Raw genomic sequence first — 12113 nt, forward strand, 5'->3', positions numbered from 1 at the left:
TTTCCCGGGTTAGAGATCTTCGGCTGCGGGTCGCCCCGCCTACCGCACGGACCACAGGTTATGCTTGGCGTGCCCCGCGTCAAAACGTTCACTTGGTCAACGGCCATGATCTCATCCCATCAAAACAGACTTCCAAATTGGATTACACGGGATGAAACACGGCGTAACACAGACGGTGTCTGAGTTCGGAAGAAATAGATCACGGCGCTAGGGAGCTGGTTAGTTAGCTGCAGTCTAGACAGGTGATCGCAACAAGCCTCATTTACCAGCTCTTGACGAATATGCAGAGCGTCGTCGTTTGATGGGGAAAAGTGGTGGCTGGTGTTCCCGTCACCCAACCACCAGCTCCCACGCCATCCTCTTGGCTCTCCCAGGGACAAGCCCAACCTCTCCAGAAAACAACATGAAGCACGGCAGTCCCTGGTTTCCTGCGTTTTTCTTTCTTGTGCATCTTGCATGATGACATGACGCGCCTCTTCCCTCCTTTCCATCCTGTTTTCGCATCCATCACGATCCAATTGGCCGTGTCACCTGTGGATTTCTGTTTCTGAGCGAGAAGCGCCCCATTCTTGTTTGCGCTCCGATTCGCAGAAGAGACATGGGCTTCCAGAACAACAAGCAGCAGCAGCCTCGTGTGTACACCGACAAACCCCACCACCCTCGATTGGATTGCCTTGCTCACGGCCAATTTTAGGAACACATCTGCAGTACAATCTTGCACAGCAACAACATCCAAGATCACACTCGAATTCTTCTTCCGAAGTCACACCTCCACAGCGGGACGAGGGGCATGCAGCATCTGCCTCTCATCCCAGCTCCCTCCCACCACCACCACCACCACCACAAACACAAACACAATTCTCTCACTTCCCAGCCCGGCCTAGATCGACAACCACCTATTCGGAGCCGGATTACGGAGCGGACCAAATTCACAACCCTCCCTCTGTCGCGCGCGCACATGGACGGCCCGTCATAGTAGAGGGACCTTATCTTCGTGGGACAAACATGGCTTCACCGCCAGGATATCAGCAGCCCGACTGGGAGCCTGCCTTCAATGCCAGGATGTTGACAGATTTCAGAGAGGACCTTGCCCGAATGGACGGAGTCATAACACCAGGAGTAGACGACACTCCATATATTCACCAAGCCATTGAAGCACTCACTCGCCGTGATCGCGATACTGGTTATTCCGCAAATGAGTCTTCGAGCAGTGACAGCGCACAGGCTGGACCGTCGATATATCCGAACCAACCACACCGACAGGTTTACCAACACCCTCAGCAAACGCCACGACCTATCTCCACGGGACCAATTCAGGAGGGGGATGAAGTGCTGCAACCACCTAATCCACAATTTTCGAAACCAAATCCAGCCGCTTCCGCCGACTCGCTTGCCGAAAGTTTGCTCAAAGGTGCTAGGAAACCTGCGCAGCCTCATGAATGGAGACCAGTGGAGAGGGAGGAGATTCTCAACAGGACTGGGGAATGGAAGGCCCAGGGAGTACCGCCACTTACCTTTAGGCCATGGCCATTACGAGCACCCGCTCTGTTTGGGTTCATGGCCATGTGTGTGCTGATGATCGCGGCTCTTGCCTTTGGTGTTGTTTGGTCACATCAAAAGCAGGGGTTGGTTGGTTGGGACGACATCGTGGGCGGCCGGTATTTCGTCTTTAGGATCCTCCCGCAACTAATCGGGGCTGTCTTCCTGCTCTATGCGCAGTTCATCATCACAACCATCTTCCGGATCCTACCGTTTGTGCGGTTGGCTTCTCACGACCCTCAGGTCCGTGATGGTGCGGTATACCAGAGACTCTACCCTTCGTTTCTTTGGCCGAAGTTTGTCGGACCGTGGAATGTCTGGGTGCCGATCTTTGCTACTTGGCTGATGAACTTTACCATCCCGCTTCAGAGCTCGCTTTTTACGGTTATTCTTGCGGAAAAGGGGGAGGAGAGACAGTGGGTTTGGGCCACATGTCAAGGGGTGGCTTGGGCCTTGGTAGGGTTATACCTGTTGTTGCTCATTTCAACAATCATCGTCTGGAGATTCTGGGCAGCTACCGAAAAGACCGGTCTGATTTGGGACCCTCGATCTCTGGCCGATTACATCGCCATCGTCTCCGAAACCAACACCGCGACCGACTATCGCGGTACTCAACTCGCCCGCGGAATAGAGGGCATCCGCTTCGCCCTCCGCCGCCGTGCTCACGATAGACTAGGGTATTGGACCTGGAAAGATGGTCGCCCGGGTTTCTGGCATACTCTTGGGAGCCCCATGGATAACGAGTCCAACCTCCTTCCCTTTCCGGATGTCACCAGCGGTCAAAGAATGGAGAAACAACCATTCAACAACCAAAGCCCCCTAATCGAAAACCCTGATCACCATCCCGACCTCGAAGCCTCGGACCCGAACGCCACAATCCGACACAGATACCTCCCCTGGTCATTGCGAACAAGCCAACTCCTCTGGTTCATCATCGCGAGCGTTATCCTCCTTGCCGCCCTCTTTGTCGTCTCCTTCCTCCCATCAACTCGTATTAGCAAGGGCTTCACCCCCGGATTGCGCGCCGACCCCCAACCAGGCGCGTTCTCCGCCGCGGATTTCCTCTACGCATTTGTCCCCTCCCTGTTGGGGATGATGCTGTTCCTCAGCTTCCAGCACATAACCACCCACTTCCTCATCCTCACGCCCTGGGCGGCACTATCTTCCCCCGGCGGTTGCCGAGCGGAAGAGGGACTCCTAGTCGACTACCCAGCCTGCCTCCCCCTCGAATCCAGCTTCAAAGCCCTGAGGAACAAGCATTTCCGCGCGGCGTTTCTGTCGTTCAGCTCAACTTTGTTTCTGGCGATCCCGGTCCTGGCAGGGGGGATGTTTATGGCCTTGACGAAACTATCCAAAACGAGAAGGGAAGAAGACGGGGTGGTGGTCGAGGACTGGGAACAGGAGGTGAGGATGTATGCTAACATGCCTGCTTATACTCTTTTGCTGGCGGTGCTGGGGCTGTATCTCGTGGCGTTGGTGAGTCTTGTGCCAAAGAGGAAGGAGGTGGGGATGCCGCATGGGGTTGGGTGTCTGGCGGAGGTGGTGGGGTATCTTGTGAACAACGAGTTGAGGGAGGAGCTGGCTTTCAAGAGGTGTGTCAACAAGGAGGAGCTTCTGGAACGGATGGGGGCGGGGGGGAGGGGGAATGGGGGGATTGATATGAGTCCGAGGTGGTATTTCGGGTTTGGGGGGGAGGGGGTGGCGGGTGTGCCGCTTATTGGGGGGGAGCAGCAGCAAAATGGGGGGATGGAGAGTGAGCTTGGGATTAGGAGGTTGAGGAGGTTTACTGAGAAGAGGAGGGTTAGGAAGAGCATGATTAGGAGGGGGAATGATGGGTTGTCGTTGTGAGGTGGGGGTTGGCTTTTGGGATTGTTTGGAGTTTTGGGAGAATACCACGGTTGATACATTTTTTTTTGGAACATTTGCGAAGCATGGCGAATGTGAAAACCGAGGGGGGAAAAATACTCGAAAATTGTTAGATACCAGGAAGATGGAAGGGTATAATGTCTGAATGTTGGTCAATGTATGAGAATGATGGATGGCGATGGGATGTGTTATGAATAATGTACGGAAATGGGTGGGCATAGTTGGGAGGGAGATTCTTTGTCACATACTACTTACTACTTACTCTTGTTAGACATGCCAAACAACAAAAAAAAAAAAAAAGACAATGCCGAATAAATGGTAGATACCTCTCTGATGAATTGGTCTTTGCATTTGGCTGGTGTGCATTAAATCAGAAGTCTGCAGATCCCACGAGCTGGCTGGGTGAGTTATCCTCCAATATCAACGAGAATTCCTAGCTCCATGACCTTGGTGAGGAGGTGAATAGGCCGGTTCGACGAATCAGGATAGGCACGCATGAGCTTTTCAAAAACGTATCATACTTTGGTTTGCTAAACATTTACCATGCCCAGCGGTAAGATCCATGTAAGGCGTCATGATAAAACCCTTCCACCACGCCAACTTCTTTTCAGATATTAACAACAAAAACGTGGTAATAATATCAATCAGCCGTGAGGCCTGTCCTGTCATATTCCCTTCTCCCACCTATACCGATTCGCCCCTCTTTCCATTTGCCGCGAGGCATCCTTGTCCGTCTTTTTGAATTAAATGAGTTTTGTAAGCTCAAGATTATGGGTATCAACCCATTAGCATAAAAGTGATTGCTTCAGCCCATCCCCTTTTACACCATGCAAGGGGTATAATATGCAGCCTTATGTGCTTCTGGGGGGGTGTTGTATCATCACCTTGCTGCCTCTCTCCCTTCCGACCGCCATATGTTTGGAAATGATGCTGGTACTGTTTGTCCCGCCATCACTCCCAAAGATGTGATAAAACGTAGTATGTTGATGAATATGTAAACAAGCCGTGTGCTCTCAAGAGTGAGCCTGAGTTGTTATCCTTGTCCTGCGATTGGCCGTGTGACCCGAGTATTCCTTTTTTTTTATCCAGTCCATGGCGAAGCGGCGAAACCACCTCCACTATTATCATGTCCGATGTCGATGTGACCGATGCCCACGATCCCGTCTCGACGACCCACCGCCGCCTGACCGCTCCAGCTCACGCTCCAACTCCTCAGCACGCCGGCGATAGTCCCTAACAATATCCCGGATGTGTCTGATGCGGTCAAAGTCCAGCTCGAGCTCGTCTATCTGCGCCATGATGTCGTGGTAGCGCGCAATCTCGGCATCGGCATTGTCGATGAGCTGACCACTCTGGTCATAGACGCTCAGAGTTACTATTTGCGATTGTTCCATCAGGTACTCGAGCCGCTGCTGAATATGCTGCATGACTCGGTCAAAATGTCGGCCCAGCGCGGACAGAGACGAGCTGTCAATCATGAGTAGCCCCTGCGAAGACGCCCTGCTCGCGGCGCGGGAGGACGAGGACCCAGCTGCCGCCACTGCCTGCTGTCCATGTCGAAGGATTTGAATCTCGTCTTCTGTCAGCCCTAGTTGCGTGTCGGGTACGGCATTCGTGGACGGTTGTTGCGACGACGACGACATGGCGGCTGAAGCGAGTTTGAGGGATTGGCGACTGGTTGATTCTTCCTGCTGCTCCAGTTGTGCCGCAGCAGTTCCCAGCACCGTCCCAGATACTCCCTCGCGCTTTTGTCTTGTTGTATGGAGAGGAACTCCCTTCCCGGCTGGCCTTGATCAGCAACCGGCGCTTTTCCGGAGCTTCAGAATTTCCCAGAGGACGGTGCAATTTGTACACCAACCGTCCTGCCGCACACAACAGTGTGCCGACGGTGCACGGCTTGACCCAGAAATTCACAATGTGCAGCAACCTTATCGTCTCTGGGGTTCGATATGTGTCACGGCTGCGGGAGGTATGAGCTGCGGGGTACTGAAGGTGTCGTCGATACTGGACGAGCCAAAGTATGCAGACGGCAACGAGCAGAGGGCGTATAGACTGCACCGGCCGGTAGCTTAAGCGTCGGCGACGTTTTCAGCGCGCACGGCATCATCGTATCGATCCGTTACTGTTCCGGTGCCATAACAGCTAGCGTTGAGGGCGCTGGGTGCGGCAGTCGAGGAGGTTTCGTCGAAAGGATCTAGCCGAAGTCGAGGCAGGCTACGAGCTGTTGCGCACAAGGAGGGGTGGTGTCGTGGGAGCAGTGACTGTGTAAGATGCAGGCGAGACCGAGCCGGCGGGACCAGATTCCCGGTGATCTTGCTACGTCGGAGTGATACACGATCTTCGAAGCTGCCCGTGCGGGTGGTCGTCTAGTTCATGTACTGCGTTGCGCCAGACGTGAGCTTGATGGCGAGCTGAGGGTTACAGGAAAACCCGTGTGTACGTCTGTCAAGGGATTGTCGTCGGCGAGTGCTGTGTAATTGCTATGGGGAGATGTCGGCCGGTTCGTCAGGGGCCGTCGAGGAACATGAGCTGTTGGAGTGGGAAATCAGCCAAGTTGTATCGAAGAAGTGGCAGCAAAGTGAAATAAATGGTCCCGGCATCCCCAATTCCTCGGCAGCGCATCAGCTGATAAGAGCTCCTTTGATCCAACACCGGGCTTGAAATTGAGCCGAAAAAGAAATCCTGTAGCGCAAGCAATAAATATATACCGCAAGCAGCCGAGTGATCTCCAGGAAATCACGGGAGCCCATCAATATGATAAGTGAAGAGGGGGTCACAAAGATGTGAGACCTGCCGATAATACGTACGAGGAGGAGATCAACCGCGGGGGAATATCTTGTGGCCCCGGCAACCTCAAATCGGGGTAGCTATCGTGGAACGGTGATGGCTGACTGTGTCGCCGTTCATCAACGTGTCTGCCGCGCCAACTGCGGCAACAGGAAACCACGAGGATACGGTCAGGAATCGAGGAAGAAGCATTGTGCTAAAGTCGGCGACCCCAGGATTTGTGCTGTCATCTCCAGCGCCAGCTCTTGGCGTGGCGGTCCTTGTCGATGCGTCCGAGCTTTGGCGTTTACAGGGGTTTCGGTCGTACATCAGTTGTATTGAAGCAAGACACCAAAGCCTCCCGTTTCAAGACTGAGCTGTACATCTCATGAGGGACCAGCGTGTCAGAAATATATCTCACAAACGAGATCCGAGTAAGCAATATTCCAACAGCGAGTGCTCAGCCAGAGGCATCAGATCAGGTCGACCCACCAGGAGCTTGCGGTGTAAGTGCGTCAAGGCTCCATCACCACCAAACATGAAGAATCTCCATCATCATCTCATGAAGCAGATCCGGAGCAGCGGCAGTGGCGCGTGAGGTGCATGAACCTTGATAGCAGATGCCAATCTCAAATTGCGAATCAAAAGAATAGGATCTGCGAAACTGCCGTAACCTGGCGCGGCTTCTTGTCCTCTGGAAGCTGCAATTGAGAGCCAATGGCTTATCAGACCCACAGAAGAACCCCTGGTCTGTCACTTCAGCCTCACAACACTCCCAGACGACTACATAAGGGCGACATTGTATAGATGTCTAACGTTATGGCTCGACGGATACGGGTTGCCCTGAAATAGGTGCCTACCGAATTGCCTGAAAGCTACCTCTCAAGATGTCAAGCAGCCAAAATACCCTGGGTGAGAGCATGAGAGGGGCATGGACGGCCCAGCACGACATATGACGCCTCAATGATATACAAACTAACCGATAGCTGACTGAGCAGCTATCGAGAGGTGTTCCGAATAACGCAAGACGACAGTCGTCAAGTCGACCTAGACAATCGAGATTCCCCATAACTCGGGGCTGGATGCTGGAGAAAGCAGTACGGAGCAGCCTCCTCCGAGGTCGAGTGGGAGAATAGAAATCTCGTCAGTTCCCCGCCACAGGCCGCTGCAGCACAAACCCAGATAGTGACCCTTTACGCCTCTTGAAGCTGAAGACTGGTCATGATAATGTCCAATGCAGCCCCCAAGGCAAGCAAGTCACCCACTTGGCCGAGATGAGCTTGGCAGGGGGCAGAATGCAGTGTCACTTCAACTGCAGATTCAACGGCGATGGCAACCAAAGATGAACAATTAGCCTGCATATCGGCCTCGACCTCCCGTGTTCCCCGTCTTCACCTCTGGGCGGACCATTACTTCCATCAATGGGGACCAGTTCACGGTGAGCCCACCGTGGGCTGCTCAAGTATAAACATGGGCCTTCTTCCCGGCTTTACTCACGCTCAGTTCTTCAAGCTCAGGTTGATCGTTACCCGAGCTCACCCTCAGAATGTTGTCCTTGTCAAAACTGGCCGTCCTGGGCCTTGGACTCATCTCACAAGCTTCGGCCGTGATCCTACAAAACGGCCAAGTCAGAGAGACCAACTTCCCCAACACCCGCCTGGACAGCTTTTCTCCCTCTTCTTACAGGACATATCCCGCAAACGCGAGTGAGATCTCCTATAAGGGACGCTGGGACTCCAAATATGTCTCCTGGTGGTCGTAAGTTTTCCCATCCACCCCCCATCTCAGCTCATTGTTTCTAACCCTCTCCTCAGAGCCCCCGGCATCAAATTCGGCTACACCGGCCAGACCGTCGCCATCACCTTCGGCAACTTGACCACCGACCGCGTCCTCGTCGGCTACCGAATCGGCGGCCTCGACTGGATCTTCACCAACATCACCGCGGGCGCCACCCACCTCCTTGTCTCCCCAGAGACCCCCGGCTCCTCCCTCACCGGCCCCATCAACCCCTGGACCTTTGAACTCCGAGTCTCCAACTGGGCGTACGGCATCCAAATCGACTCCGTCCACGTCGCCAAAGGAGAGAAACTGATCAAAATCCCCGACCATGGCCGCCGCATCGAAGTCATCGGCGACAGCCTCTCCGCGGGCATGTACACCACCTACGAGGGCCTCACCAGCTGGGCCTACGGTCTTGGGGCTGGTTTAGGAAACACCGAGTACTCCGTCACTGGGTACCCGGGCATCTGCGCCGCAGATCAAGACTGCTGGGGCAACCCCCGAGGGCAAGTCCATCAGTGGTTTTACACCTCCGACACCAGCTGGAGAGCCTCCCAAATTTGGGGAGACAACCCTGAGCCATGGGACTTTTCCAAGCAACCCGCCGCGGACATCGTCGTGATAAACATCGGCACCAACGACCACAACCAACACAACAACGTCTCTACCGAGGCGTACATCGACGCGCTGGGTAAGATCATCCAGGGTGTCCACGGCAAGTGGCCCAAAGCACAAGTCATCGTCATGTCCCTTTGGCTAGGGTTCTACCAGCAGGGGAATACCTACCTCCCCAACGCGCCGGAGGGCTGGGTGAAAGAAATCCAGGACTTGGTGAAGTACTTCAACTCGGACAAGTACCTCAGCCAGCCGGTGATCTATGACGGGGTGACGAAGAAGAGCACCAAGTTGAGGGTGAAGAGGAAGGAGAGCCCGTTTGTGCACTGGTTCAATACCAAGGGGATCTTGCAGCATAATGATATTGGGCCGCAGTGGCATCCGACTGATGTGGGGGCTATCAAGGTTGCTAGTCACTTGCAGCAATTTATCAGGATCAAGTTTGGGTGGGAGTTGGAGGCTACGGGGCCGGAGGTGTGGCATGAGACGCTTTATTGGAATGATGAGAGCGGTTATTAGGGGGGTAGAGGTGTTCTGTTCTGTGCATAAGGTTAGGTATGAGATTGCGAGACTGGAAATATATGAAATATATGTTTGGGACAGCTCGCAAGATTAAAAAGTGCCTGTATCCTGCGTTGTGTGTGTTTAGAAGCTCCTACAAACAACACATGGCCGTTTGGATACTGCTTCCTGACTTGTTGTTGTTGTATGAACAGTGTCCGTAGGTACCTCACGCAAAAGAAAAAAAAATACCATTTCAGCACAACCAAAGCACTTGTCATTCTGATACGAAGACCATAGGGGGCTTACAAGTTTTGGAAAACAAAAAAGTTCCCGCTAGACAGATGATATCAAAGTTCTGCCCCTTGGAGTGTCAGTGTCAAGCTTTTTGAGCTTGATACACAAAACCCGAGCTAAGCCACAATCCATACTCCTCAGATAAGCCGAGACATGATGCCTTGCATCATCCGCAAAAGCTCAGTCCATCTGATTTCACCTCATGATGTTTGTTTGCTACTTTGAAACGCTTCACATCCTACGACCGTGGTGTCCGAAGACGGTGCGAGACGATCCTCCAGCGTCACTGTGGAACATGAAGTATAAGTAGCAAACAAAATTTCAAAATCCTCCCATCCAGCCTGTCGGGTCTGTGTTTCCTATTCAAGACCGAAACCGGTTTCCCGGGAAGGTTGTCGTGGTGTTCTGGAAGGGCCTGCGGTCTGGACTGAAGCTGAACCGGCAGCATCACTTCGATACGATACGTAACTTGTTGGCCTCGGCGTTTAACCTCCTCCCTATGGTAGATGATTATGATGGCGAATCTAGAACACAGGTGTGTTTTGATCCATCATACACCCCCTCGTGATTCAGAACAAGCCTAGGAACGAATTAACCAGCTCCAGGGGTTGCCCGTTTAGACTAGGGCCGCCCTGTGTCTCGATACACTGCCGCGGTTGAAGACCCGGCCATAGTTCGCATGAAAATTCTTCCGCGGTCCAGCCTCATCAATGCGCGCATAACGCGGTTGTAGACTATTACCTCCTCGCAGGATGCAGCTTTGCATGGAATTCTGTCCTTCTCTCCGAGCTGGCCGGCCGAGCTGAAGCAACAATGGTGAAGCGGCCACATCCAGCATCATGGCCGCCAGCAGGTCCAGACGTTCTCGTGTTGTAAAGTGGATATACCCTCATCAGCCCCCGTTGGAGGAAAAGTCTCGCCCCCAAGGTCTAGCCTCGTCGCCCAAGCTGATGAACCGATCTATCTTTATCAGCTTCACCATCTCCATACATACCTCCGAGGTATGTCCGGACGACCTGAATGGCTGAGCCGGTCTGAACAACAACAAGTTCATCCCATGACGGCAAGGGATCCCACGTTGTCCTGAACCATCACCGTTGAACCGAGAGCTCAGGTGAGGGCCCTCGGAGACCCGGTAGGCCCAGCCTCATTGCTACAGCCGACTCAGCCGAGCTGCATCACAGCATCCTCCCTGTAGCAGACACAATCCACCACGTGCACGTGGAAGTTGAAGAAAAACGTTGAGATGTTCACGCAAGGAGCCGCATCACCAGGTTCGCCGCTGTTGAGATCACACGAAAAGAAAAAAAAGCATGGACCAGGCTCACATACCAAACCAAAGAGCTAAGCCTTCGGGTGATTGCCGTGATTTTCCAACAGGCAGGTCGATCGGTTCCCGGCCGCCTGTTAGAGTGGTGGATCTGGCTGTAACCCAGACCACCTCATCCCATCATCGAATCTTTCTTGTCAAGGCCTGCTCCATGTTCAGAATTGCGCAAGATATCCTCCGAACCCGGCATCATACGAGGAACATGGTTTGCTAGTAGTTTGCAAGTGTCTTCGGCACTTGGGGCTCTGCTTTCTCTTCTCCACAGAGCACAAAGAAAGTTTTGCCTCTCCAGATTCACAAAAGTCTCGAGTTCGATAGACCCTCGATAGTTTTGCCATATCCATCGGAAATATTTGCTCCATCGCATGCTGAAAAAAAAATCCACTGACTCGCGAAGCTTCTTAAACCCGACGTGATTTTCCCCCCTCTCTTCAACATGGCGGTTCCACCCGCTGAAAACTGAATTTTTTGTTGGCCTTTTGGGGACTGTAGTCTCTTCGCCTTTCGCTCCAATTCATGATGTTTTTTTTTTAAAAAAAAAAATAAAAAAAATTCTTTTAAACTCACCTTCCCATTACGGACTGACGGATTGTTTCCATAGTTTCCACACCCCAAGACAAACGTGATCGACGAACTCTGTTCCACTGTCCCATTCTCGGTATCGGTTCGGGGTCTGCTCGGGGATGCATGGATAGGGATTGTTTACTGTCTGGGTTTCATGATGGGTTTTCCCCCCTCTGTGTCTGGGCCGATGATGAATAGCGGTGAGTTGTTCGCCTTTTGCAAAACCGCTTTGTCATGCTACTCCCCATCCCGGGGGAAAAGGTTTCATCCAGCCCCAAAAGACCGTTGGACCGTTGAAAGCCGGCAGGGATGGCCCATAGCTGATGATACACCTGCTCCGCATGTTCACCGCATTGCAAAAATGCTACCATGTCTTGCATCGAGGTCGTCTTGTCGCTCCTGTAGTAAGGTCGCAACCATCAGCCCCTTCTGTCCTGCCTTCCTCTGGTAGCGTTGCGATGTGATGTTTGGTGATGTTTTGGTTCGCCTGGTTGAACCAACCAAGCGTGTCTCGCCAATTCGGGATCTGGCCGAACCGTGTGTCAAAAAGGGGGTTGCGCGCCTGTGTTTGAAACACAGAGGCTTGTCCACACGGCCCCCAATCACCCGGCACTTTCAAGCCTTCTCCGTTCTGATTCCCCAAGATAGGCAACCCGACGCGCTGGCCAAGGGGGTTTGTTCAATAACAACAGCCGACAAGAAGCGAGGCTGAAATTTTATTGTTGATGAAGCTGCAGCCTCGCGCCAACCTCGCTGTATTCGTATGTGATCAGGCGAGAAGAAGCAAGGCGGCTCGTCTTGTCATAGCCCTAGGGACTCCTTCCCGGCCGCCACGAAAGATGATCATCGTCCCATT

At 53.1% G+C, this 12113-nt stretch overlaps 4 protein-coding genes across 4 annotated transcripts; 3 read left to right on the forward strand and 1 right to left on the reverse strand.

Moving 5' to 3' along the window:
- Positions 1-472: 472 nt before the first annotated feature.
- Positions 473-3387, forward strand: QC764_117140 (uncharacterized protein; the record flags this gene model as incomplete). Its single annotated transcript, XM_062942971.1, has 2 exons — positions 473-632; positions 695-3387. Exons 1-2 carry the CDS (start codon positions 599-601, stop codon positions 3385-3387), a joined length of 2727 nt encoding a protein of 908 aa, XP_062806019.1. The 5' UTR covers positions 473-598.
- Positions 3388-4529: 1142 nt separating this feature from the next.
- On the reverse strand, positions 4530-5048 carry QC764_117150 (uncharacterized protein; the record flags this gene model as incomplete). The annotated part of the gene is made up of 1 exon (XM_062942972.1): positions 4530-5048. One exon carries the CDS (start codon positions 5046-5048, stop codon positions 4530-4532), a length of 519 nt encoding a protein of 172 aa, XP_062806020.1.
- Positions 5049-6559: 1511 nt separating this feature from the next.
- On the forward strand, positions 6560-6962 carry QC764_0020300 (uncharacterized protein; the record flags this gene model as incomplete). Its single annotated transcript, XM_062940054.1, is given in 3 exon segments — positions 6560-6605; positions 6625-6677; positions 6825-6962. The coding sequence occupies 3 exon segments, from the start codon at positions 6560-6562 to the stop codon at positions 6960-6962; spliced, it is 237 nt and encodes a 78-aa protein (XP_062806021.1).
- Positions 6963-7717: 755 nt separating this feature from the next.
- Positions 7718-9403, forward strand: QC764_117160 (uncharacterized protein; the record flags this gene model as incomplete). Its single annotated transcript, XM_062942973.1, has 2 exons — positions 7718-7929; positions 7986-9403. 2 exons carry the CDS (start codon positions 7718-7720, stop codon positions 9082-9084), a joined length of 1311 nt encoding a protein of 436 aa, XP_062806022.1. The 3' UTR covers positions 9085-9403.
- Between the last annotated feature and the right edge of the window lie 2710 nt (positions 9404-12113).

This window comes from Podospora pseudoanserina, chromosome 1, assembly GCF_035222485.1.
Source record: "Podospora pseudoanserina strain CBS 124.78 chromosome 1, whole genome shotgun sequence".
In the NCBI taxonomy this organism is placed as follows: domain Eukaryota; kingdom Fungi; phylum Ascomycota; class Sordariomycetes; order Sordariales; family Podosporaceae; genus Podospora; species Podospora pseudoanserina.